Genomic DNA, 27935 nt, shown 5'->3' with positions numbered 1-27935 from the left:
GCACTCGTGGGTTTAACCAATCATTGTTTTTTGTACCATTCTCTTTTAAAGCGGTTCTGCACCTAAAAAAAAAATATTAAAAGCCAGCAGCTACAAATATTGCAGCTGCTGACTTTTAATAAAATCACACTTACCTGTCCCAGGGTCCAGCGATGTCGGCGGCAGATGACGAGCGATCGCTCGTCTCACTGCTGCCCCCGCCGCCATCCTCTGTCAGGGAATCGGGAAGTGAAGCATCACGGCTTCACTGTCCGGTTCCCTACTGCGCATGCGCGAGTCGTGCTGCGCGTCTCTTCTGGTCCCCCGCTGTGTCCTGGGAACTGTGTGTTTCCCAGAACACAACGGGGGCGGGGTGTCTGCGGCGGTCTGCCCGGAAGTGGGTGCAGATACCTGGATTATCCAGGTAACTGCACCCCCCTCCCCCCTGAAAGGTGCCGATTGTGGCACCGGAAGGGGGGAGGGATCAGATTAGCGGAAATTCCCCTTTAGGGTGAAGAACCGCTTTAAGCGGGGAGTGGCAGGGGGTGTGTCCTATGCCTATATATCTTTGCTAATAGGTGTCCCTCATTCCCATCTCGGAATGTTGGAAGGTATGGAGAAGCGAGAGACCCGGGAGAGCCTCAGCTCTTATGCACATTGCTGGATAGAGATCAGGCTTAGGTAAGTATTGGGGGGAGCTGCACACTGAAGGTTTTTTTTTTTAACATACAAGTGCATGGTACAGCAGGCACATATCCAGAATATGAAGTGTTGTGGTAACAAACGCTTTAACCATCAGGAGCTAAAAAGAAAGTCCTGTGTCAGCAGAGACGTACCTACCACAAGCTATGCTCTTGGTTCTGACAGCCTTGATCAGCCCAGAGAGGTCATATGGAGATAGTTCCTTCTTGAAGTCCTGCTAGGTGACTTCAAGCTGGCCCCTTTTGCAGGTATAGCTCCAAAAAACATTAAAATGTAACATTAAATGTTTAAAATCCACACTAGAGGTGATTGTAGCCGTATTGGTGCAATTGTGACAAAGAAAATTGAGTACTCTCCGTGATACTTTTTTTTTATTTGCACTAACATACAATTTTTTTCAGGACAAGCTTTCGGTGTATGTCTCCTCTCCAGTCAGCTTCCTCCACTCTGTCCCACTTCCGCTAAAGCGATGGGTATCCAATAGGGATGCCCTGGTGCTTTGGCCAATCAGGAAACAGGTCTCACTGATCTGCCTCCAGATTAGCAGGGAGGCACTTCGGTGTGAAAATAGCGAATATTCATTTTGTTATGGTGACACAATTGGGTGGGATCAGGGCGCGCTCTCTGCGCCCCCCCCCCCCCCCCAAGGCCACCCTTTGTGAGCATTTGTGAGGTCAGGCACTGATGGTGGGACTGACTGCCTTTATCTACTGAGTCTACTGTTCCAAGGTCCATCTGGAGGTTCATATCTGGATAGAGCATTCTGCCATTCTATTTTATTACACATGACTTAATTTCTGAACATATTTGTTTTGGTTTCTTTGTATGTATGGATTGCATGGGTTGTTACTGATATGCGGGGGAAAATTTTGTGTCAACATCACCTTTTGTAATATATTTACCTAGAAAAATGGTTATGTGTTCAATAATAATAAAAAAATTGATATCCTTTTTTTTCCCCACAAATAGAATTTTTTTTGCGTTTTTTTTATTTTTTATTGCACTATAAACAATAAAATACAGACAATTTAAAAAAAACGAAAAAAAAAAAACGAAAAAAAAAAAACGAAAAAAAAAAAACGTTTTTTTCTTTCTGCTATAAAACATTCCCAATAAAAAAAGTGTAAAAAAAAAAAAAAAAAAAAACAAATTTCTTCATACATTTAGACTAATATGTGTCCTGCCCACTGTATACACTGTATATATGCATGATTCTGCACTTCTGCATAGGGGGCGCCACTTCTGCTGTGATTGGTCACAGCAGAAGACAATCAGCGGGTGCTGGCGAATAGATGTCCGCCGTCACCCTCCGATCATTGAGGAGAGAGGCTTGCACAGAGCTTTGTATATGTAAACAATGCAGAGCTCCATCCTGTCAGCGAGAGCAAAGCAAGAAATAAAATCCATCAATTCTCCTCCTAAAAGCAGCACACACAGTACACATAAACACTGGTTAGGCACACATTTAACCCCTTTAATTGCCCTAGCTGTTTAACTCCTTCCCAGCCAGTGTCATTAGTACAGTGACAGTGTATATTTTTATCACTGTATTAGTGCCACTGGCTCCCACAAAGTGTCAGTTAGTGTCTGATTCTCCGCCGCAATATCGCAGTCCCGCTATAAGTCGCTGACCGCCGCCATTACTAATATAAAAAAAATCATATAGTTTGTAGACGCTATAACTTTTGTGCAAACCAATCAATATACGCTTATTGGGATTTTTTTTTACCAAAAATTTGTAGAAGAATAGATATTGGTCTAAATTTATGAAGAAATTTTATTTATTTATTTTTTTTTTTTTTACACTTTTTTTTTATTGGGAATGTTTTATAGCAGAAATAAACATATATATATATATATAAATTTATTTTTCAAAATTGTTGGCCTTTTATTGTTTTATAGCTGCAGTGCAAAAAATAAAAAACGCAGAGGTGATCAATAACCACCAAAAAAAAGTTCTATTTGTGGGTAAAAAAAGGACATTTTTTTTTTTTTTGATACAGCGTTGCACGACCGCGCAATTGTCAATTATAGTAACGCGGTGCCGTATCACAAAAAATGGCCTGGTCATGAAGATAGGTAAATCTTCCAGGGGTCAAGTGGTTAAAAACAAAACAACATATTTTTCTTGCCCCTTGCTCACCTTCTCAGTGTTTTTCGGGTTCTCTGGGAGTGTTTTACTCGGCCGAAGTGTTGCTGAGCCCATGTAAAGGATAAGGACTGAGTAGCTTTCCACGGCTTCTGACAAAGCAGCCCGATGCAGAAGGAACTTGGTTGGTTTCCAGCCGCCCACGTAAAGCATTCTGCCTGAAACATAAGAATAAAACTGTATATAGGGAACAGAATCCACAGATCCGCTTCAGATATTACCCCGACGGAGTGTGTGGTTTGTATAGTGAGGATCGGTGGCCTTCTACTGTACATGTCTAGACTAGAGGAGCCTAGAGGAGGACAATCACTGATATCACTTGACATCCGCTGATTCTGTAACAGATTCTTTACATTAGGGGGCGGTTCACACCACACTTTTGCAATCCAGACCTGTTTCTCCATGCACTGTTCTGATGCGTTTTTTGATGCATTTTTAATGCGTTCCAGTGCATTTTTCCTTTTTTTTTTGCCAAAGTTTCCTGGGTTTTGGTTGTTAGGAGTCAGCACCCGCTGGCAACTTAACAACCAGTGATTCATCCCCGCTGCTGAGTCATCGGTTGTTAAGGAGCCGGAAACCGCTGGCGTCCTAACAACCAGTGACTCATCCCCGCTGCTGAGTCATCGGTTGTTAAGGAGCCAGAAACAGCTGGCGTCCCAACAACCAGTGACTCATCCCCGCTGCTGAGTCATCGGTTCTTAAGGAGCCACAAACAGCTTGCGTTCTAACAACCAGTGATTCATCCCAGCTGCTAAGTCATCGCTTGTTAAGGAGCCGGAAACCACTGGCGTCCTAAGAACCAGTGACTTATCCCTGCTGCTGAGTCATCGGTTGTTAAGGAGCCGGAAACCGCTGGCGTTCTAACAACCAGTGACTCATTCCCGCTGCTGAGTCATCGGTTGTTAAGGAGCCATAAACCGCTGGCGTCCTAACAACCAGTGATTCATCCCTGCTGCTGAGTCATCGGTTGTTAAGGAGCCGGAAACCGCTAGCATCCTAACAACCAGTGACTTATCCCCGCTGCTGAGTCATCGGTTGTTAAGGAGCCGGAAACCGCTGGCGTCCTAACAACCAGTGATTCATCCCGCTGCTGAGTCATCGGTTGTTAAGGAGCCGGAAAACACTGGTGTCCTAACAACCAGTGACTCATCCCCGCTGCTGAGTCATCGGTTGTTAAGGAGCTGAAAACTGCTGGCGTCCTAACAACCAGTGACTCATCGCCGCTGCTGAGTCATCGGTTGTTAAGGAGCCGGAAACCGCTGGCGTCCTAACAACCAGTGATTCATCCCCACTGCTGAGTCATGGGTTGTTAAGGAGCCGGAAAACACTGGCGTCCTAACAACCAGTGACTCATCCCCGCTGCTGAGTCATTGGTTGTTAAGGAGCCAGAAACAGCTGGCCTCCTAACAACCAGGGAATCATCCCCGCTGCTGAGTCATCGGTTGTTAAGGAGCCGGAAACCAGTGGTCATCCCCACTGCTGAGTCATCGGTTGTTATGGAGCTGGAAACCACGGGCGTCCTAACAACCATGGACTTATCCCTGCTGCTGAGTCATCGGTTGTTAAGGAGCCACAAACCGCTGATCATTAACCCCCGCTGCTGAGTCATCGGTTGTTAAGGAGCTGGAAACCGCTGGCGTCCTAACAACCAGTGACTCATCCTCGCTGCTGAGTCATTGGTTGTGAAAGCAGAGTTCCACCCATTTAAAAGTCAACAGCTACAAAAAGTGTAGCTGCTGACTTTTAATAATCGGACACTCACCTGTCCCACAGTCCAGCGATGTGGGCACGAGAAGCCTTGCTCCTCTCCCCCTCCTCTCCACAGTGACGGTATTGTAATGCTGTGAATGGCCGGGCAATCTTCTGGGACCTGTGACGTGTCCCAGAGGATTGCAAGGAGGGAGGGGGGAGAGGTGAACTTCCTTCTGGCGCCACAGTGACAGGGGAGGAAGTGGGAGCTGGGTCCCTATCACAACTGAGTACCCCCTCCCCCTCCCCCCAAAAAAATGATATGCCAAATGTGGCATGTCAGGGGGTCACCAGTACTTAACAACCAGTGACTCATCCCCGCTGCTGAGTCATCGTTTGGTAAGGAGCTGAAAACTGCTGGTTTCCTAACAGCCAGTGACTTGTCCCCGCTGTTGAGTTATCGGTTGTTAGAACGCCAGCAGTTTCCAGCTCCTTAACAACCAGTGACTCATCCCTGCTGCTGAGTCATCGGTTAAGGAGCTGGCACCCGCTGGCATCCTAACAACCAGTGACTCATCCCTGCTGCTGAGTCATCAGTTAAGGAGTAGGCACCCGCTGGCATCCTAACAACCAGTGACTCATCCCTGCTGCTGAGTCATCAGTTAAGGAGTAGGCATCCGCTGGCATCCTAACAACCAGTGACTCATCCCTGCTGTGGAGTCATCAGTTGTTAAAGTGGGGTACCCCTTAAAAAAAAAAATTAAAAGTCAGCAGCTACAAATACTGCAGCTGCTGGCTTTTAATAATCGGACACTTACCTGCCCCAGGGTCCAGCGATGCGGGGAAACGAAGCCCCCCCCTCGTTCCTCGCTCTGCATGCATACTGTGGGCACCCGGCTGTGGCTTCACAGCTGGGCACCCACTGCGCATGCGCGAGCGGCGCAGGGCGCCGTGATACGCCGTACAGTCACCTGGGACACGTGACAGGTCCCAGGTGAATGTGCGGCGCAAGAGGAAGTGATGTCACCAGCCCGGGCAATGAAGAAGGCAGACTACGGGGGACCCCCTAGCAACCGGTATTTAGAGGTGAGTAAAAATTTTTTTTTTTGCCAATTATTTTTTATTTCTTTTTTTTATGAATTTTAAGCAGCTTTTCATTTTTTGGTGGCAACACCACTTTAAGGAGCTAGCTTCCTAACAACGATGATTCATCCCTACTCTTAGCAGGGTATTTCCCACTGTCAGCAGAATGTAAAAAAAAAGAGCTGCCATAAAAATAAAAAAGCATGGGGGTCCCCCCAATCCATACCAGGCCCTTCGTTTTGGCAAAGGAGTACAGGTTCTATGTACCCCATACTCATTCACATTGGGGGTGGGTGGGATCTGGGGGGCCAATAAATTACCCCCCCCCACAACTACTGGGCCAGGGTTGTAGAGAAGAGGGGGGACAAGATGCAAAGCCCTCCCCCATGTTGAGGGCATGTGGCCCGGAATGGTTCAGGAAAAGGGGCTTGCTCCCCCCCTCCCCTCGGCTGCATGCTCTGGTAAGGGCCTGGTATGGATTGGGGGGGGGGGGGAGGGTATATATTTTTTGGCGTGGGGTAATGTAATGTAACTCAATGCATTAGAAAACGTAGTGCCTACTGCATTTTTTCAAGCACAGCCCTCCGTAATGCACACAGTGCTTGGTGGCATGCATGGCAGTGCCGGCGTGGAGATGCATCAGGTTGGCATTCACAATAAACAGCTCCACAATGTGGGTTTGTTGCACTTTAGTAACCTTTACAGGCCTTGCCCCTCCCCCAACCTGTGATTGGACAGTGAAAGGAGAAGCAGGGCTGAGGAGCTCCTCTCTCTGTTCTCTCCTCATATCCACATGTTCTTGCACTGCAGCACACCTGATTGGCACCTCATGCTGCTTCTCCCTTTCCCACTCTAAGCCCTGCTGTACAGTAGGCCGATCTCAGGTCCCATCCAGGCGCTGACATTGAAGGACAGACATATAATGATGATTCCAGATCTCCATGAATTTGTGTCTTTTATGGAATCCAGATAATAAAAGAAGATGTAAAATATGGAATACCTGATGAAAGTGTTCCTTTAACATTTGTATTCACAGTTTGGATAAAGCGTAGAAGGGTTAGAACCCCGGCCAGGTGTTTTGTTGCTGCCTGTGTCCCCACAGGGGAGATTCAGCCTCTATTTGCTCTGGTGGTCACTAGGACAGGAAGTGATGTGAAATCTTTTGTCACAGAACAGGAGATGAGAGGAAATCTTCCAATGGGGAATCTCCTCTCTACAGCCTGTATGTGATTGGAGGAGAGGAGAGTGACAGCTGTACACAGTACAGGGAGAAGAGCCCTCTGCCACACTGACCCTATGGGTGGGCGTGGTCATGAGGTTGACACTCCCACCCAGGGGCGGGCTCAGCGGTGGTCACGGGGTCAGCAGCTGATCGCTCACGGCGCAGTCTCGGGTCGCGTGACGTCATCATGAGGCTGCTGTACGGAAGTGTACCCAGGAAGTGGAGTCGGTAACGGGGCCGGTGACTCCACCCCCCGTTCCGTACGAGCATGAGGGCGGAGCCGGGGAAGCACGGTAATACGAGAGCAGCCTGGAGTGAGTGCGGTGTACAGGGGGAGGGGGGAAGGGTGTGTGTACACAGGACACCAGGGGACTAGAGGGGGGACACATGACATGTACCGGGGTACTAGAGGGGGACACATGACAGGTACCGGGGTACTAGAGGGGGACACATGACAGGTATCGGGGTACTAGAGGGGGGGTCACGTGTCATGTACCGGGGTACTAGAGGGGGACACATGACATGTACCGGGGTACTAGAGGGGGACACATGACAGGTACCGGGGTACTAGAGAGGGGCACGTGTCATGTACTGGGGGACACATGACAGGTACCGGGGTACTAGAGGGGGACGCGTGACAGGTACCGGGGTACTAGAGGGGGGACGCGTGACAGGTACCGGGGTACTAGAGGGGGACGCGTGACAGGTACCGCGGTACTAGAGGGGGACGCGTGACAGGTACCGGGGTACTAGAGGGGGACGCGTGACAGGTACCGGGGTACTAGAGGGGGACGCGTGACAGGTACCGGGGTACTAGAGGGGGACGCGTGACAGGTACCGGGGTACTAGAGGGGGACGCGTGACAGGTACCGGGGTACTAGAGGGGGACGCGTGACAGGTACCGGGGTACTAGAGGGGGACAGGTACCGGGGTACTAGAGGGGGACACGTGTCATGTATCCGGGTACTAGAGGGGGACACGTGTCATGTACCCGGGTACTAGAGGGGGACACGTGTCATGTACCCGGGTACTAGAGGGGGACACGTGTCATGTACCCGGGTACTAGAGGGGGACACGTGTCATGTACCGGGGTACTAGAGGGGGACAGGTACCGGGGTACTAGAGGGGGACAGGTACCGGGGTACTAGAGGGGGACAGGTACCGGGGTACTAGAGGGGGACAGGTGTCATGTACCGGGGTACTAGAGGGGGACAGGTGTCATGTACCGGGGTACTAGAGGGGGACAGGTACCGGGGTACTAGAGGGGGACCGGTACCGGGGTACTAGAGGGGGACACGTGTCATGTACCGGGGTACTAGAGGGGGACAAATGACAGGTACCGGGGTACTAGAGGGGGACAGGTACCGGGGTACTAGAGGGGGACTCGTACCGGGGTACTAGAGGGGGACACGTGTGGGGTACCTTGGCAGTACAGAGTGACACAAGTCAGATTCAGCAGTACTGCAGGGGGACATATGGCAGATACTGGGGTACTACAGGGCGATAGATGCCGGGTACTGAGGGAGTACAGGCTACATATATTGGCTACCAGGATTCTACTTTGTGTCATATAGCAGCTACTTGGACACTACAGGGTGACATATGGCAGGTACTGAAGTACTACAGGATGCTGGTATTGGGGTTCTGCAGGGTGACCTATGGTGGGTATGGGGACACTACAGGGTGACCTATGGTGGGTATGGGGACACTACAGGGTGACCTATGGTGGGTATGGGGACACTACAGGATGGCCTATGGTGGGTATGGGGGCACTACTGGGTGATCTATGGTTGGTATGGGGACACTACAGGGTGACCTATGGTGGGTATGGGGACACTACAGGATGACCTATGGTGGGTATGGGGACACTACAGGGTGACCTATGGTGGGTATGGGGACACTACAGGGTGACCTATGGTGGGTATGGGGACACTACAGGGTGACCTATGGTGGGTATGGGGGCACTACAGGGTGGCCTATGGTGGGTATGGGGACACTACCGGGTGACCTATGTATGGTGGGTATGGGATACTACAGGGTGGCCTATGGTGGGTATGGTGACACTACCGGGTGACCTATGGTGGGTATGGGGACACTACCGGGTGACCTATGGTGGGTACTGATGTTCTGGGAATGGAAAGGCTAGGGGATGCAAGAATGGCAGAACTACAAGGTATATAGGGCAGTGGGTGATAAATGGCATCATCCCTGGCAAGGTGATTGGCATCCCATCGGAGTGATCCTCCATACACATCAGGAAAGTAAGGAAATGTCTATCGGACCGATGTCTCTGGGTATAACCCCTCCCCCTACTGTACCAGAAACCACAAAAAGAAAACCTTCCTGCTTTGGCTCTAGTCTTCTGGTCCAGAAGTGTTCGTTTTGTTCGTTGTGTTCGTTGCTCATGTCGTCTTCTGTGTTATCAGGCAGTGATTTCCGCCGGCGCCGAAAGCTCACCGACATCCAGAAAGCCCTGAGTAAGGACCCTCCGGATGTAGCCACCCTGCGGAGGATGGCGATCAGCGAGGGAGGGCTGCTAACTGACGAGATCCGCTGCCAAGTCTGGCCCAAACTCCTCAACGTCAATACCGACGAGCTGCCCCCGCCCCCAGGTACCCCGACATGGCTGCAGCCAGAAGGTTGTACTTTGTTTAGGTGTTTGTGCTACGTTTCTGATTACCGTATAACATGGTCTGTGCAGGGCCTGAGCTGCGGGTCAACAATAAAGATTACGAGCAAGTCCTGCTAGATGTAAGGCGCTCGCTGCGACGATTCCCTCCAGGTAAAGTGTGCGGGTGAATGTTGGGTTCACAGGGGGTGAATGGGTACAACAGGGATGGGGCAGCCTAAGTTCTCAGTGCCGTCTCCTGACTGTCATCCACAGGACAGCGGGACTTGGCACTCCACACCGGCTGTAAATTGGCTCACTGAGAACAATTGTACAAATACAAAAGAAAATAAAATTATAAGCAAGTAAATATATATGAGGATCAGCTTACTTAACCACTTCAGTACCGGGCACTTTTACCCCCTCCCTGCCCAGGCCAGCTTTAAGCGATCTCATACTTTGACAATTGGACGGTCCTACAACACTGTACCCATATGACATTTATATCATTTTTTCAGAAACTGAGCTTTAGTTTGGAGGTTTTTTTTTTTTTTACTAGAAAATTACTTGGCACCCCCAAACATATTTTATATATATATTGTACACACACATTTTTTTTTTTTTCTAAAACCCTAGAGAATTAAATGGCGCTCGTTGCAATACTTTCTGTCACATCGTATTTGGGCAGCAGTCCTACAAGCACACTTTTTTTGGAAGCATTGAACTTTTTTGAACTAAAAAATAAATAAATAAGACAACAGTAAAGTTAGTCAAATTTTTTATATTGTGAAAGATAAATGTTACAGCGAGTAAACTGATACCCAACATGTCATGCTTCAAAATTGCACCCGCTCGTGGAATGGCGACAAATTTTTACCCTTAAAGGGGTTGTAAAGCTTTGTTTTTTATTTTATAAATAGGTTCCTTTAAGCTAGTGCATTGTTGGTTCACTTACCTTTTTTCCTTCGATTTCCCTTCTAAATGTTTTTTTTCTTTTTCTGAATTTCTCGCTTCCTGTTTCTCCTCGGTAAACTTCACACCATCATCCGAGCGGTGTTTAGTCAGCCAGAACAGCTTACTGAGGAAGAACAGGAAGTGAGAAATTCAGACAAAGAAAAAAAACATTTAGAAGGGAAATCGAAGTAAAAGGTAAGTGAACCAACAATGCACTAGCTTAAAGGAACCTGTTTAGAAAATAAAAAACAAACCTTTACAACCCCTTTAAAAATCTTCCACGGAGCATGGCGGGAGGGTGGCCCTCTCCAGCCCCCAATGAACGTGATCTTGCGGCGAATCTGCCGCAGAGACCACTATTATCTAAAAGCGGACCGCCTGCTGAAGAGGATACTGGGGTTATGGAGGCTATCTGCTGCCATAACAATGATATTCCTCTTCAAAGTGCCGACGTATAACGACAACGGGCGGTCCGCAAGTGGTTAATCACCACTGGGGTTTTAATTTTTTACAACAAAAAAAGAGTAACTCCCCATGCTCGCCTAGCCACTTAAAGATTGATATATGTATACGTTGCGGTGTGCATATACATAGTATAGTATATAGTGGTTGCAGCTGTCAGCTATAACCCCGGAATTGTTTTTTTTTTTTTTTGAGCTGCTGAATCTATTTCAGCTAAAGGCGAATCAAGTGGCTGATTAGCCACTGGATCGCTTAACCACTTGGGATCCGCGCTATTGCAAAATGACGGCAATAGCGCGGACCCACATTTTCGGGACTACGTCTATTGACGTAGTCCCGGTTACGAGCGGCCTGCGCGCCCCCTGAGGGGCGCGCGCGGCGCGCTCTGTGATCGGCGAGTCCGTGAGACTCGCCTGATCACCGATCCGTGTAAGGGGTCGATCCCGACCCCTTATCACGTGATCAGCTGTCAGCCAATGACAGCTGATCATGTGATAAAACGGAGCCGGTAATCGGCTAGTATTCCTCCTCGCGCTGACAGCGCGAGGAGAAAAAAAAAAAAGCCGATCGCCGGCGGCCGTGTTCGGGACATCAGTCCCGATCACGGCCAGCAATTTAAAAGGACACCTGCCCCCTGCCAGTGCCCACCTGCCACCCGCAGTGCCATCCTGAAATAAAGTAAGTGCCCCCCTGTCAGTGCCACCCAGTAGTGCCCATAGTGCCCACAGTGCCACCCAGCAGTGCCCACAGTGCCACCCAGCAGTGCCCACAGTGCCACCCACAGTGCCACCCAGCAGTGCCACCCACAGTGCCACCCAAAATCTGCCTCAGGTGCTGCACCCCAGTGCCGCCCATCAGTGCCCAGCAGTGCCGCCCATCAGTGCCCAGCAGTGCCGCCCATCAGTGCCCAGCAGTGCCACCTATCAGAGCCACCTATCAGTGCCACCTATCAGTGCCCATCAGTCCCATCTATCTATGGTACCTATCAGTGCCCATCCGTGCCACCCATCCGTGCCACTTATCCGTGCCACCCATCCGTGCCATCTTATCTGTGCCCATCTTTGCCCATCAGTGCCGCCTTATCTGTGCCCATCGGTGCCGCCTTATCTGTGCCTATTAGTGCCGCCTTAACTATGCCTATCAGTGCCCACCAGTGCAGCCTATCAGTGCCCACCAATGCAGCCCATCAGTGCCCACCAATGCAGCCTATCAGTGCCGCCTAATCAGCGCACTTCAATGAAGGAGAAAAATTACCCGTTTGCAAAATTTTATAACAAACTATTAAAACATGATTTTTTTTTTTTTTTGCATCTTTTTTTGTTTGTTTAGCAAAAAATAAAACTCCGAGCTGTAACTAAATACCACCAAAAGAAAGCTCTATTTGTGGGAAAAAAATGATAAAAAATTCATTTGGGTACAGTGTTGTATGACCGCGTAATTGTCATTCAAAGTGCATCAGCGCTGAAAGCTGAAAATTGGTCTGGGACTGAGGGGGGTTTAAGTGCCCAGTAAGCAAGTGGTTAAAGAATCAGCAGTAGGGGTCGCCCTCTTCCTAAACCCCACCACACATACCCCCCGCACCACTGCTCGCTAGACATGTGCAGAGTAAAATATTTCGTTTCGGAATTTCGTTTTCGTCTGAAAACTTAATTTATTTAGTTACTCCCGAAATTCGTTTTTATTTATTTCTTTTTTCGTTCAAAAATTGCATTCGTCCGAAAATCCACATGAATCACGGTCGAATCTGTCTTTGAAGGCTTATGGTGTCTGTCGAATGTATAAAGAAGATTCGACGGAGCTAGTATACAGCATACTTTAGAACCCTATTAAAGTCTATGGGACTCCAACGTTCAAAATCTAAAGTGCTAATTTTAAAGGCTAATTTGCAAGTTACTGTCCTAAAAAGTGTTTGGGGACCCGGGTCCTGCCCCAGGGGACATGGATCAATGCAAAAAAAAGTTTTTAAAACGGCCGTTTTTTCGGGAGCAGTGATTTTAATAATGATTAAAGTGAAACAATAAAAGTGTAATATTCCTTTAAATTTCGTAGGGGGGGGGGGGGGGGGGGGGTTGTCTATAGTATGCCTGTGAAGGGGCGCATGTTTCCCGTGCTTAGAATTGTCCCTGCACAAAGTGTCATTTATGCAGGAAAAAAAGTCCTTTAAAATCACTCGCAGCTATTATGAATTGTCGGCTCCGTAATACAGAGAAGACTCATTGAAAGTCATTGATAAAAAAATAAATAAATACATTTAAAAAAAAAGCGTGGGGGTCCCCCAAATTCAATTACCAGGCCCTTCAGGTCTGGTATGGATATTAAGGGGAACCCTGCCTCAAATTTAAAAAAAAATTGACGTGGGGTTCCCCCTAAAAATCCATACCAGACCCTTTATCCGAGCACGCAACCTGGCAGGCCGCAGGAAAAGAGGGGGGGACGAGAGAGCGGCCCCCCCTCCCTCCTGAACCGTACCAGGCCACATGCCCTCAACATTGGGAGGATGCTTTGGGGGTCTGTGACCCCTCAAAGCACCTTGTCCCCATGTTGATGAAGACAAGGGCCTCATCTCCACAACCCTGGCCGGTGGTTGTGGAGGTCTGCGGGCGGGGGGCTTATCAGAATCTGGAAGCCCCCTTTAACAAGGGGACCCCCAGATCCCGCCCCCCCCCCTGTTTGAAATGGTAAGGGGGTACAAAAGTACCCCTACCATTTCACAAAGAAAGTGTAAAAAATGGTTAAATAAAACAAACACACTTTTGAAAAATTCCTTTATTAAAAATAAAAAAATAAAAAAAAGATTCCAGCGGCGGTAATCCACTCTTGCTATCCAGCGACGGACGGTCATCTCTCCAGCGATGTCTCATCTCATCCAGCGCAGCGAATCCTCCGTCCTTCTTCTGTCTCCGTGGAGGAGACACTGCAAGGATTCCGGCGGGTGACGTTTCTTATATACGGAGGGCGGGGCCACCCGTCACCTGACCCCGCCCCCCTCTGACGCAAGGGGAAACCCGGGGTTCCCCGTGACGTATAGGTGACCCCGCCCCCCTCTGATGTAACGGAAACCTGCCTGTGTTACATCAGAGGGGTGCGGGGTCACCCATACGTCACAGGGAACCCCGGGTTTCCCCTTGCGTCAGAGGGGGGCGGGGTCAGGTGACGGGTGGCCCCGCCCTCCGTATATAAGAAACGTCACCCGCCGGAATCCTTGCAGTGTCTCCTCCACGGAGACAGAAGAAGGACGGAGGATTCGCTGCGCTGGATGACATGAGACATCGCTGGAGAGATGACCGTCCGTCGCTGGATAGCAAGAGTGGATTACCGCCGCTGGAATCTTTTTTTTATTTTTTTATTTTTAATAAAGGAATTTTTCAAAAGTGTGTTTGTTTTATTTAACCATTTTTTACACTTTCTTTGTGAAATGGTAGGGGTACTTTTGTACCCCCTTACCATTTCAAACAGGGGGGGGGCCGGGATCTGGGGGTCCCCTTGTTAAAGGGGGCTTCCAGATTCTGATAAGCCCCCCGCCCGCAGACCTCCACAACCACCGGCCAGGGTTGTGGGGATGAGGCCCTTGTCTTCATCAACATGGGGACAAGGTGCTTTGAGGGGTCACAGACCCCCAAAGCATCCTCCCAATGTTGAGGGCATGTGGCCTGGTACGGTTCAGGAGGGAGGGGGGGCCGCTCTCTCGTCCCCCCCTCTTTTCCTGCGGCCTGCCAGGTTGCGTGCTCGGATAAAGGGTCTGGTATGGATTTTTAGGGGGAACCCCACGTCAATTTTTTTTAAAATTTGACGCGGGGTTCCCCTTAATATCCATACCAGACCTGAAGGGTCTGGTTATGGATATTTAGGGGGAACCCCACGTCAAATTTTTTCTTAAATTTGAGGCAGGGTTCCCCTTAATATCCATACCAGACCTGAAGGGCCTGGTAATTGAATTTGGGGGACCCCCACGCTTTTTTTATTTATTTTTTTATTTATTTTTTTATCAATGACTTTCAATGAGTGTTCTCTGTATTACGGGAGCCGACAATTCATTATAGCTGCGAGTGATTTTAAGTGACTTTTTTTCCTGCATAAATGACACTTTGTGCAGGGACAATTCTAAGCACGGGAAACATGCGCCCCTTCACAGGCATACTATAGACAACCCCCCCCTACGAAATTTAAAGGAATATTACACTTTTATTGTTTCACTTTAATCATTATTAAAATCACTGCTCCCGAAAAAACGGCCGTTTTTTAAAACTTTTTTTTGCATTGATCCATGTCCCCTGGGGCAGGACCCGGGTCCCCAAACACTTTTTAGGACAGTATCTTGCAGAATCTTTTCTCTCTGTCAAATCTTTTTTCTCTGTCGAATATTTTCTCTATATAATCTTGGACTAATAGAGGTAAGGTTAGGCACATTCGAACACAGGTTCTATAGACACAGATTGTTGTCAGAGTCATGTCGAATCTCCTATTCTATATCGAACTGTTGTAACAATGAAAACGAAAATAAAGCATTTATTTATGTCGGATTTTTCGTTTTTCGGATTTTGTGCTTTCGTTATCGTTTGTCAAAACGAAAACGAAAATAGCTGAAATTCGGACGAAAATGCATTCGGACGAAAACGAATGCACATGTCTACTGCTCGCCAGTGTTTCTCAGGCCTACTGTTCTCACCGGTGAGCCTGGGAAATGATCTGGTGGTTCTCACTGGCTGGCCATAGAGGTGAAGAGAGATCAGATTGTCTGATCACCTCTATGATCTAGGAGGCCCCAAGCAATGTCATGAGGTCACTTCAGGTTTAGGACAAATGTAAACACTGCAATTATTTTTATTTTATTTTAATTTTTTGGGAAAGCATCAATGGTATATATATATTTTTTTTGATCTGATGCTTCCAAGGGTAGAGGAGAGATCTGGGGTCTTAAAGTAGAACTATAGTAAAAACTTTTTTTTTTTGTCATTTTTTTATATAGTAAGGGAGGGTTCTAACTCCTGTAAAAAAAAAATTTTTTTTTTTTTCGCCATCTGTCTCCTATTGCAGAGATTTCCTTTCACTTCCTGTCCCATCGCCAAACAGGAAGTGAGAGAAAATCTCTGCAAATTAAGGGAATTGGAAGATTTCCCCTCAAATACTTTTCTAGGGCAACCCAAAATTTGGGGTTTTCTTTCACGTTTAGCTTCAATGATAATGGTAAACAGGACAAATGGAGAGTGGGAATCTCCCTAATGGAGGCACAGACAGTAAAAACTGACAGGGGTTCTAATCCATTTCCACTCTATCCAAAAAGTTTTGCATTTAGTTATACTTTATAGAAATGACATTTGTGTTCTATATGGTGGTCCTGAAAATACACCACTCACTTCAGGGCTTGCTTTTCCATTTTTTTTTTTTTGACTGGAGCGTGCCTTTTTTTAAACTGACGGAAGCTGCCTCATCCCTGCTGTATGTCTTGGTGCTGGAGGGGGGTGACTGTTGGGGGGGTCTTTGATATCAATCACGGGGTACTCTATCTATCTGGTTTTGCCTCTCAGGAATGCCTTTAAAGGAACGGGAAGATTTGCAGGAGCAACTGATTGACATCATCCTACAGGTTTTGGCTCGAAACTCCCAGTTGCACTATTACCAGGGATATCACGACATTGTTGTCACTTTCCTGCTGGTGGTGGGTGGGCCGCTGGCCACTCTGCTGGTGGATAAACTGTCCACACATCACCTAAGGTGGGTTTGTGTGCTCCCTGCTGTTCTTGTTGAGTGACTCCACACCCCCCCCCATTAGCCTGTATAATATCCACTTCCTACTCTGCAGTCACTCACCAAACATAAAACATCTTGTAGAAATTGTGGAGCTGCAATTTTCTAGCTTGCTGGGCTGATCTTGAGCTTTTGGGACTTGTAGTTCCACAAAGTATGTCAGCTGTGTAAATGTGTTTATAAAATATACAACAAAAATGCAGCATCTTGCAAAACTCCCTGCTCTCTGTATCTTTTAATACCTGGGTGATATGGGTGAAAGGTAAACATGTATTATAACTTAGGATTCTCATTTTACTAATATGGTGTAAAATGCATGAAGCATTTCATTGGTCCTCCTAACCCCCTAAACACCTTTCTTAAAGTGATTGTGCTAGATTTTGTTCTTAAAATATTAACTATGTTTTATACTTACCTGCTCTGTGCAATGCTATTGTACAGAGCGGCCTCGAACGGCCTCTTCTGGGTCCCGCGCTGGCATTATTCACTCCTCCTCCCCAGAGTGCCCCCATAGCAAGCCGCTTGCTATAAGGGTACTAATGTGGGCTCGATCCTGAGCCGAGCTGTGTGCATCTATAGATGATTGCCACACCGCCCAGGCCATGCCTCCTGCTCCATCCACACAGGTTTTGACACCCAATGGCTCCCACTGGTGCAGAGTCTCCCTGAAGAGGGGAAAGGGAGCTGCTGCAGATGGGCACAGCGCTGGATGAAGATCAAACTCAGGTAAACAGATTTAGAAAGTTTTTTTTTTTTTACCTTAATGAAGAAAATGCATTAAAGCAGAGGGCCACCCTAAATTTAAAAAATTGCATTAATATGATTAAAAAAAAAATTGAAATATATATATATATATATATATATATATATATATATATATATTTTTTTTTTTTTAACCTACCAGAAACCCCTGCTGCTAGGCAGTCTACCTAATCTGCCTCTTCCTATTCTGCGGCTCTTCCTCCTCTTTAGCGAGCGGCCCCGTTGCCTTCTGGGACATGTGTGTGTCATAGAAAACAATGGGCATTCACAAAGCTCCACGCAACTCGCGCATGTGCAGTAGGAAATGGGCAGTGAAGCCGCAAGGCTCCACTGCCTGTTTCCCTTTGTTAAGATGGCGACGTCTGCAGCCGATCTGATGGATGGATCGCCCTCGGGGAGCCGACATCGCGGGCTTGCTGGAAAGGTAAGTGTCCTTATTAAAAGTCAGCAGCTACAGCGTTTGTAGCTGCTGACTTAAAAAAAAAAAAAAAATTGCGGCCAGAACACCCCTTTAAAGTATAAAACAGTTTTCATTTAGAACCATTTTAATGTTATTTAAATGTAGAGCGAGTTCCTTTGACCTGTGTAAACGGGTATATAATGTTTGTGCCTCTTGTGTTTTAGAAAACTGCCATCATTTGAAAGCCCACTCAGAATTTGCTTATAATACTCAGCTATAGGCGTGTGCATGGGGTGTGCCAGGTGTGTCTGGGCACACCCTAATCGCCCTGTGCGCTTTTTGTCCCCTAAAGACATCATTGGACAAAACGTGTTGGGTGGAGCCTTTGACAGTGACATCATCATGCATGGCCACAGATCAAAGCGGGATGTGAGTCTTGTCACTCATCCTTTTAACATTATACTTGTCTACACTATTGTAAGTGCATCAGAACTTGGTCCTTGGCGCAGAGGAGCCGCATATTTGTGTGAATTGCTGTTATAATATACACACGCATATGTGTTTGAGCTTTGGGATGCACACCCCAATGCAATAGGCTGCACACACCTATGTACTATGCATTGACTCTTCTTGGAAGACTGACATGTGTCTTCTAATAGGGACTTCATGGATCCTAGCATGGATAACACCAAACACATTCTCAACTACCTGATGCCTATTATAGAACTGGTGAACCCAGTGCTGCACGACTTCATGCAAAGGTGAGTGTGGCCAGAGTGCCATCCCTCTTAATCCCCCATCTTTATTTTACGTTAAAGTTGCTTACTCCGTCTTCTATTCCTGGCAGGGCGGAGGTGGGCACCATATTTGCCTTGAGCTGGCTCATCACCTGGTTTGGACATGTCCTGTCTGATTTTAGGCATGTGGTGAGGCTGTATGACTTCTTCCTGGCCTGTCACCCGCTCATGCCCATCTACTTTGCTGCTGTGGTAAGGATCTCAGTGCTACCGCTATATCTAGCCCAGGCACAGTTCATGATGGAGAAGGATAATTTGGTTGTTTACTGCTAGCTACAGCTCTAGTTTTCATCAGTCCTCCAAAATTCTTGTTTTTTGGTGGGCACACTCACCTACTGGTCTAGTTAGATCTCCCTAGTCCATTCCTCTTCTGGGCTTTTGCATCATGGAAAAGGCAATATGGGACTTGAGACTCCGCCTGTTAGAGAATAAAGGGTTACATTTTATGGTGCAAGAGGTAACCCCATAAACCCCACTATGGCATATTTGCCAGTTGTTTCCCTTTTGATTCTTTGCACTAGCATTCACGTTTAGCTGTAATGCCTTTTTGAGAGGACTGTTCTTTTTAAAGTAGACTTAAAGTGGGAATAAAACAGCAACTTGTGGTCCCTGTATGTTGGGTGCTATGAAACTTGTAAAGTTCTGGTATACCAGTTTAAAGCCAGCTGCTTTGGTCAAGAGCGTAGCGAAAGTAGTGGTCTCCAAACTGCAGCCTGGGGGCCAGATATGGTCCTTTGCTTGCCCTTATCTAGCTTTTGGGGAACGCTTCCTTCTACTGACAAACAATAGGGCACTATTGCTTCCCACTGACACCAGTGATGGGGCACTATTCCTTTCCACTGACACCAGTGATGGGGCACTATTCCTTTCCACTGACACCAGTGATGGGGCACTATTCCTTTCCACTGACACAAGTGATGGGGCACTATTCCTTCCCACTGACGCCAGGGATGGGGCACTATTCCTTCCCACTGACGCCAGGGATGGGGCACTATTCCACCCCCCTAAACTCTGAAGGACAGTAAACTGGCCCTTTGTTTAGAAAGTTTGAAGACCCCTGTCTTAAGGAATAACTCTCTCTCTCTCTTTGATTGGTTGGTTTGACTAACAGAAGTAGTTCTTTGTGGCTTGTTGATGAAAGAAGTCCCCTATGTTGTTTTCTGCAGATTGTGCTGCACAGAGAGGAAGAGGTACTAGAGTGTGAATGTGACATGGCCTCCGTACACCACCTGTTGTCACAGATCCCACAAGATCTGCCCTACGAGACTCTCATCAGCAAAGCCGGCGACCTCTTTGTTCAGTTTCCACCTTCTGAGATGTCTAGGGAAGCCGCCCAGCAGCACCAGGCTGAGAGGTAAGTGCAGGAACCATCTCGGTACATTGATGTCCCTTTAAAAAAGAAAAGCTGCGCGGGAAAATCATATACCACCAAAAACAGTGCTAAATTATATCATTACCACCATAACAAAACGTATTTTCTACCATATGTGCAGAAGTTATTGATTTAAAACACAAATAAGAAATAAAAAACAATAATAGTAAAAAGCAAAAAGCAAATGTATGTAAATAGTCCAAATTATAAACGCAGGAGAATGAGAAGATTAAACTTCAGTCCACTTAGGTGAGATAAAACAGACAGGAAAGGTCCCATAGCGTATCTCCATATGAAACTTTTATTAAATCATATAAAAACAAGATTTCAAACTCGCAATTCAGCCGTATACAAGCGTGTATATAAAGTATCGAGCCGGCCGGCTCTCTCTCGTTCACACTGCCCATCCTTCCTAGACCAACGGGGAATGGCGGTGACGTCAGCACGCTGCTCAACCCTACGTCGTTTCGTCAAAGCTGACTTCTTCCTGGGGTACGTACCTCAGGAAGAAGTGAGCTTTGACGAAACGACGTAGGGTTGAGCAGCGTGCTGACGTCACCGCCATTCCCCGTTGGTCTAGGAAGGATGGGCAGTGTGAACGAGAGAGAGCCGGCCGGCTCGATACTTTATATACACGCTTGTATACGGCTGAATTGCGAGTTTGAAATCTTGTTTTTATATGATTTAATAAAAGTTTCATATGGAGATACGCTATGGGACCTTTCCTGTCTGTTTTATTTCACTAAATCAATGTGGTTGGAACGAGAGACGCTCTGAGGAGGTGATATACTGATTGGAAGCGACAGCGGTGTTACTTAAAGGTCCAGATCGGGGGTTAAAATTGCAGGCACGTGTGATCTCCTTAAAAAGAGATCTGGCTAGCTGGTAAGCCTCACTGGACCTAGTGGTGGAGGATTCTTTTCTGGGTGCACTTGCTTCATACTCTGAGGGTGCTGTGTGCGGTGTCACCTAAGTGGACTGGAGTTTAATCTTCTCATTCTCCTGCGTTTATAATTTGGACTATTTATATACATTTGCTTTTTACTATTGTTTTTTATTTCTTATTTGTGTTTTAAATCAATAACTTCTGCACATATGGTAGAAAATAAGTTTTGTTATGGTGGTAATGATATAATTTAGCACTATTTATGGTATATGATGTACTGCGCAGCTTTTCTTTTTTAAATTGCTTTCTATTGTGTGTAGCTCACATTAAAGCGGAGGTCCACCCGAATTACTAGTCCTACGTCTATGTGATTCCCCCCCCCCCCCCCTTCCCTAATCGCTAGATATCCCCCTTACCTTTCTGATGTCTTCTTCTGTCTTCTTCTTCTTTCAAATTTCCTGCCTCTGGAGATTCCGGAAAGGGGCGGTGCTGCTGCGCAAATGGCTTCAGTGGCAGGTCAGTTCTTCCTGTCGGCCGCAGGGGCTCCTGGGATCGTTGTTTTTATTTCCCAGGAGTCTGTGCGGCGCCCAGGCTCGAGTTTTCGCTGTTGTCAGCGCTCGAGCGGTATAATCTGCGCATGCGCGAGATCGCAGATTAGACGGGCGGTGCATGCTGGGACATTAGCTGCACTGTGTCCCGGAAGACAATGCCTGTGGGCTTCACATGCCCACAGGCAAAATGGAAAACGTCTGGAGACGTTTTCCTAATGACTTTAGAAGAAAGAAAAACGGCTGCAAGAGACTCTGACATCATTTAACAGTAAGTAAAATATTTAGAATAGTTACTTTTAAAAATTAATGCGGGGAAAAAAAAAAAGGCGGCGGAACCCCGCTTTAAGCTGCAGCAGACATTTTTTAATTTTTTTTTTTCTTCACGGATATTCATTTCAATGTTTTGAGACAGCGCTGTTTTTTCCCTTTTTTTTCACATTGACGTCCCTTCCTGTTGATGGATGGTCAGTCCACTATATAGCAATAGTTCACATGTAGTTAGGGTCCAGTCATCTGCTGAGTTCTCCTGAATGGGGGGAAGGATTCACACATCGATATCTCCTCACTGTAGAGCCCATGTTCCTGCCCAGCTTGGTATCTCACTCCTTTTATTACGCCCGGGCTGTTCCCACATACCTAGCTCACTGTTTTTCAGCTATACACAGGTGCATTTCCCAAAAATTTGAATATCATCAAAAAGTTATTTTATTTCAGTAATTCAATGTGAAACCCATATATTATTCATTACACACAGAGTTATATATTTCAGGCATTTCTTTCTTTTAATTTTGATGATCATGGCTTACAGCTTGTGAAAATCCAAAATTCTGTATCTCAGAAAATTAGAATATTGTGAAAAAGTTTGAATATTGTAAACTTGTGGTGTCGCACTCCTAGTAATCTTATTTACTCAAAACACCTGTAAAGGTTTCCTGAGCCTTTAAATCAGGGATCTCACACTGGGGGCCTGCCAGCTGTTCTGGAACTACAAGCCCCATCATGCCTTTGCCTGAGGAAGTCATGCTTGTAACTGTCAGCCTTGCAATGCCTCATGGGACTTGTAGTTTTGCAACAGCTGGAGAGCTGCCAGTTTGAGACCCCCTGCTTTAAATGGTCTCTCAGTCTGGTTAAGTAGGTTACACAATCAAGGGGTGGACTGCTGGTTGACGGTTGTCCAGAAGACAGTCATTGACACCTTCCACAAGGAAGGGAAGTCACCAAAGGTCATTGCTAAAGAAGCTGGCTGTTCACAGAGTGCTGTATACAAGCATATTAATGGAAATTTGAGTAGAAGGAAAAAGTGTTGTAGAAAAAGGTGCTCAAGCAACAGGGATAACAGCAGCCTTGAGAGGATTGTGAAGCAAAAGCCATTCGAGAATTTGGGGGAGTTTCACAAGGAGTGGACTACAGCTGGTGTCGGAGCCACCACACACAGACGTATCCAGGACATGGGCTACAACTGTCGGAATCCTTGTGTCCTGACACTCCTGAAGAATGGAGGGGGACAAAGTGTGAGTGTAACACAGTACAGTACACTAACATGTCCTAACTCCTGGTCCTGGAAGCTTGTCAATGTTTGGCACTGACTGCAGGCGGCAAACTTGTGGACCTCATGGGCGGGAGCCTGGAGGAGGAATCAGAGGAGGCTCAGGCTGGCTGCTCAGGAGAGAAGTTGAACCGTTACTTCTAGAGGTCGACCGATATATCAGCCGGCCGATATATCGGCCGATATTTGCCGTTTTTTTTAAATAATCGGCATCGGCTGATTGTTCTGATAAAAAGCCGATTTAGAACTACAGTGGGACTTTGAAATGACTTCTGTAAGAAGTCAGTGTAAGTTGCCTGAGTCGTCATAGCAACACTTTCCTCCTCTCTGGGCAGACTGCCAAGAAAAGAACTAAATGATACAATGTTTACACTTCAATGAATGAACTCATCTCAGTGTGTAGAAGTTCTCAGTTTAACCATTTGAAGACTAAATCTTTTCTGACACTTGTTGCTTACAAGTAAAAATCCTGTATTTTCTTCCAGAAAATCACTTAGACCCCCAAAAATTATATATATTTTTTTAGCAGAGATCCTAGTTAATAAAATAGCGGTTGTTGCAATATTTTATGTCACACGGCATTTGCACAGAGGTCTTTCAAATGCATTTTTTGGGAAAAAAAATACACTATTTAAAAATAAAATAAAAACAGTAAAGTTAGCCCATTTTTTTTTTTTTTTTTTCGTCCAAAAGTTTTGACTACCTGTTTTTATTTGATACATAGGTTTTTTTTTTTTTTTTTTTTAATCTAAATCATACATACAAGTAAACTGATTGGAGGTTTGTTTTGTTTAATAAATGTTTAAAGTGGTTGTATACCCACATTTTTAACTTTTACCTACAGGAAAGCCTATAAGTCTTACCTGTAGGTAAAAAAAAAATCTCCTAAACCTGTACGGTTTAGGAGATATTCCCCTCGGTATGCGCCGCTGACTGCAGCGGCGCATGCGCACAAGGGGATTCTCGCCGTCAAAATCCGGCAGCAGCCGAGTGGCCGGACTGAAATCTCCCGCGCGCATGCGCGGGAGTGACGATATCGCGGCTCCGGCCACTCACAGCGCCGGTGCCGCCATACCCGGAAGAAACGCCGAGGGAGCATGTCAGCTCCCTCGGCGTGGATCGGGCGAGATGTCGGGGCCTCGTTCTAAGGTAAGTATTTCATAATGAGCTAGTATGCGGTGCATACTAGCTCATTATGCCTTTTGCTTTGCAGGTTTAAAAAAAAAATGTGCTGGTTTACTACCGCTTTAAATGTAAGAAATTTTCTGTATCACTTATGAAGGCTGCTTTCACACTGGAGCAGGCAGGCGTTGATGGTAAAACGCAAGTTTTAGCGGCTTTTTACCATCATTTTAGCGGTGCTATTTGGCTGCTAGTGGGGCACATATAACCCAGCTAGCGGCCAAGGAAGAGGTTAAATGCGCCCATGAAGCACTGCTGCCAAATCGCATTGCATGCGCTTCGGCAGTGGTGCCCATTCATATCAATGGGCAGGAGTGGTGGAGGAGCAGTATACACCACTCCAAACGTGCTGCTTGCAGGACTTTTTTTTTAAGATCCTGCCAGCGCATCGCCTCTGTGTGAAAGCACTCTGTCTTTCACAAAGACTGCAGGGGAGCCATTTTGCAGGCACTTTACAGGCGCTATTTTTAGCCCAAAAGCGCCTGAAAAACGCCCCAGTGGGAAAGGTGTGTTAGATCAAGGGGGATTAAAAAAAATAAAATAAAAAAGGAAAAAATAAAATAAAAATCGGCCTAACATATCGGCCCAAAAAAATCGGCATCATATATCGGCTATCGGCCGCCATGATTTCTAAATATCGGCATCGGCATCGGCCAGAGAAAAACCCATATCGGTCGACCTCTAGTTACTTCTCTGTGCGCTGCTGGCAAATGGCAATGTGCAGAGAGTGGCTGTGCTGCGGGCAGCGGGAGTAGTTGGCGGTGGCCTCGGCCGGGACTGGCACTGACTGGCAACAGGCTGGATGATCCTCCTTACCAGCAGTAAGTGAGTGACTGACTGTGGCTCTGTCTGTGTCACTCTGTGCTGGCTGGCTGCTCTCTCTCTCGGAGGCGCGCGCTGCTCTCAGCCGTATCGGGGTGCAGGTGCACTGCCCACACTGGTTTCCCATGTGTCAGGCCTCAGCTGACGTCACTGGTTGCTAGACGCGGTCCCTAGCCTGGTAGCCTATGATGTGTCATGTGTGAGAGATGTGTACATGTTTATAAGGGTGGCAGCGGACGGGCGGAGTCGGCTGAGCGGACAGGTCTGGTGGTGTGCTCCAAAGCGACGTCACATCCAGTATTGGAGCATTTTTGCGAGTACCGATACTCGCAGAAATGGCTAGTATCGGCGCCAATACCGGTATCGGTGAATCCCTAGCCTTTACCTTTTCTTTTCTTTTTATACCAGTCACAGCCAGAGTAGAAAGGTCTGTTGCTTGCCAGCAGCAAAGGACCCTCGCTGTCTATGTGGAAGCAGCTATCTGTCAGAAAAGGTGCATGGACATGGTGCATGGCATCTTCAAAAAATGTCCCTTTAAGAGCTATGGGCGGAAGTGATGTTTTGACGTCGCTTCCACCTGCAATGGTATGGAGACGGGTGGGGGCCATCAACCCCTCACTTGTCTCCATACCCAGCAAGAACAATAATCTGATCGCCTCCACCGCTACCAACGGCTCCAGTGAGTGGCGGGGGGGGGGGGGGGTCCCCATCTCCCTCTGCCAATTTAAAGGTGATCTCGTTGTGAATCCGCCGCAGAGGCCGCTATCAGAAACCGGACCGCCTGCCGAAGAAGAGGATACTAGAGTTATGGCAACTAGCTGCTGCCATAACAAAGATATCCCTCTTCAAAGTTAGGAAGTATATCGGCGTGTGGCAGTCCGGAGGTGGTTAACATGACCTGTGTGCAAATCTCCTTAAAAAATAAAAAAATACATAAAGGTGAACCAGCGTATAAAAAATAATAAAAAAAAAAAAGGTCAAGGTTAGAGGTGCGTCTGTTCAACCCACGCAATTGCATTTATGTTGCTTAACATTTACTAAGATTTTGGCTGCACAGTGAACAAACGCAACAGCCGATTGTGCATGCGCACTGCTTACATTGATCTCACGCAGTTCTGTACGTAGTTGTGGGCACATCAGGCTTTCTCTGAAAAAGTTACTTTCTCATTCTATTTTGGGCATATTTTGTTACTTGGGCAGTTACTAAACTTCCTCACATCACCCCATAATACTGGCACCTCCATCTTTTGTTAATATTGATTTGGAGATGCCGTCCGCCATGTCCACAGTGGCGCACAGATTGCATTCTCCCCCGTGCGCCGAGATCGCTATAATAAATGGGGGATTCCCACTCTTACTGGCACACCATTTAGTAAATATGAAAATGTGTGTTGCGCCTCGCCGTGTGCCTCTACTTATGGCACACAGCTTTCGTAAATCACCCCCTAAGTCAGTGATGGTGAACCTTGGCACCCCAGATGTTTTGGAACTTAATTTCCCATGATTCTCAACTACACTGCAGAGTGCATGAGCATCATGGGAAATGTAGCTTCAAAACATCTGAGGTGCCAAGGTTCGCCATCACTGCCCTAAGTCATTAAAACTCATTCTCCCTGCTTAATGGAGAGCTCTGACACTAAAGGAGAAAGCCAGGCCTCTGCAGAGAAATTACAGCTTTCCTCCCCACAGAGAGCAATGGTTCCCACTCTTCAGCATGCTGGCAGGACACAGGCTTTTCCACTCAGGCAGTGGCTAACTGTAAGACTCTGGATGTACCTGGAATGTATTTAGCTAATTTACACTAAAAGATCAATTGGTCTATAACATGCTGTGTAGATCGGCACTTCTAACTTGCATCTCCTTTCTTCCTCCAGGACGGCAGTTTCCACCTTTAAAGACTTTGAGCTGGCATCCACACAGCAGCGGCCGGATATGGTCCTCCGCCGCCGTTTCAGAGACTCTGTCCGTCCAGAGCACGCAGCCAAGTCCGTCTTTACCAAACCCCGCACTAACAGACTGGTGAAGCTGGCGGTCATGGGGCTGACGGTGGCTCTGGGGGCCGCAGCGTTAGCGGTGGTGAAGAGCGCGCTGGAGTGGGCACCCAAATTTGAACTGCAAATTTTTCCATGACAGAATCGATCTATCATCGCACAGGGGTGGATGAAAGTGCCTTTGTCCCCTCTTGTTCCTCATTTTCACCGGATCTTCTACCCATCACACGTCACTATTTGCCACTATAAACTCTTGATGCGAACACCCGAGTGCTTGTATTACGTAAGCTGCTACAAGGCACAACGTGGGCACGGTTCTACGCTTCCAGTGATGGGCAGAAGAGGCTGTCACATTATTAACCTGTGTATATCTGTACAGAATTCTGATTCACTTTATGATAAATATTTAACACCACCTCCAAGTTGTCCTAATTCTGCATCCCCGCTGTATTTAGGCACCTCTTCCACTAATATCTCACATCTATTCTAATATCAGAGTGTCTGTCCACCCAAACCCATATGTCTGTTTATAGCGGATGCCGGAAAGTTCAACAGCCTTATCTGTCTCTCCGAGTTCCTGGAGCCATTCACTTGTTGTGCCACTTATGAGGAGTCCCCACCATCTATGTGCTGAGTTCCCAGGTCTGTACACCTGCTGTGCCTATTATGAGGGGTTCCCACCATTCCTGTGCTGAGTTCCCAGGTCTGTGCCCCTGCTGTGTCCATTATGAGGGGTTTCCACCATCCCTGTGCTGAGTTCCCAGGTCTGTACACCTGCTGTGCCCATCATGAGGGGTTCCCACCATTCCTGTGCTGAGTTCCTGGGTCTGTGCCCATTATGAGGGGTTCCCACCATCCCTGTGCTGAGTTCCCAAGTCTGTACACCTGCTGTGCCCATTATGAGGGGTTCCCACCATTCCTGTGCTGAGTTCCTGGGTCTGTGCCCCTGCTGTGCCCATTATGAGGGGTTTCCACCATCCCTGTGCTGAGTTCCCAGGTCTGTACACCTGCTGTGCGCATTATGAGAGGTTCC

The 27935-nt window shown here is 47.1% G+C and overlaps 1 protein-coding gene across 2 annotated transcripts; it reads left to right on the top strand.

Annotated features, from left to right (window-relative positions):
• Positions 1-6962: 6962 nt before the first annotated feature.
• TBC1D20 (TBC1 domain family member 20) lies at positions 6963-27317 on the top strand. 2 transcript variants are annotated; one of them, XM_077460494.1, is made up of 8 exons: positions 6963-7117; positions 9251-9436; positions 9526-9606; positions 16374-16560; positions 18415-18516; positions 18603-18744; positions 19719-19906; positions 26786-27317. In XM_077460494.1, exons 1-8 carry the CDS (start codon positions 7093-7095, stop codon positions 27039-27041), a joined length of 1167 nt encoding a protein of 388 aa, XP_077316620.1. In that variant the 5' UTR covers positions 6963-7092; the 3' UTR covers positions 27042-27317. The 2 variants fall into 2 exon arrangements, with proteins under 2 accessions (XP_077316620.1, XP_077316618.1); XM_077460492.1 differs by lacking the exon at positions 6963-7117 and adding an exon at positions 8901-9085.
• Positions 27318-27935: the final 618 nt, after the last annotated feature.

This window comes from Lithobates pipiens, unplaced genomic scaffold, assembly GCF_037356315.1.
Source record: "Lithobates pipiens isolate NorthernLeopardFrog02 unplaced genomic scaffold, aLitPip1_a1.2 Scaffold_28, whole genome shotgun sequence".
Lineage (NCBI taxonomy): Eukaryota > Metazoa > Chordata > Amphibia > Anura > Ranidae > Lithobates > Lithobates pipiens.
The sequence above is the reverse complement of the archived record's forward strand: the minus strand, read 5'-3'. Positions and strand labels throughout refer to the sequence as shown.

Coding starts and splice junctions, on each gene's coding strand:
- TBC1D20 (XM_077460492.1), top strand. CDS start 8,974: ATGCAAGAATGGCAGAACTACAAGGTATATAGGGCAGTGGGTGATAAA. Junction 9,086..9,250: donor CCTCCATACACATCAGGAAA/GTAAGGAAATGT, acceptor CTGTGTTATCAG/GCAGTGATTTCCGCCGGCGC. Junction 18,745..19,718: donor CCATCTACTTTGCTGCTGTG/GTAAGGATCTCA, acceptor TGTTTTCTGCAG/ATTGTGCTGCACAGAGAGGA.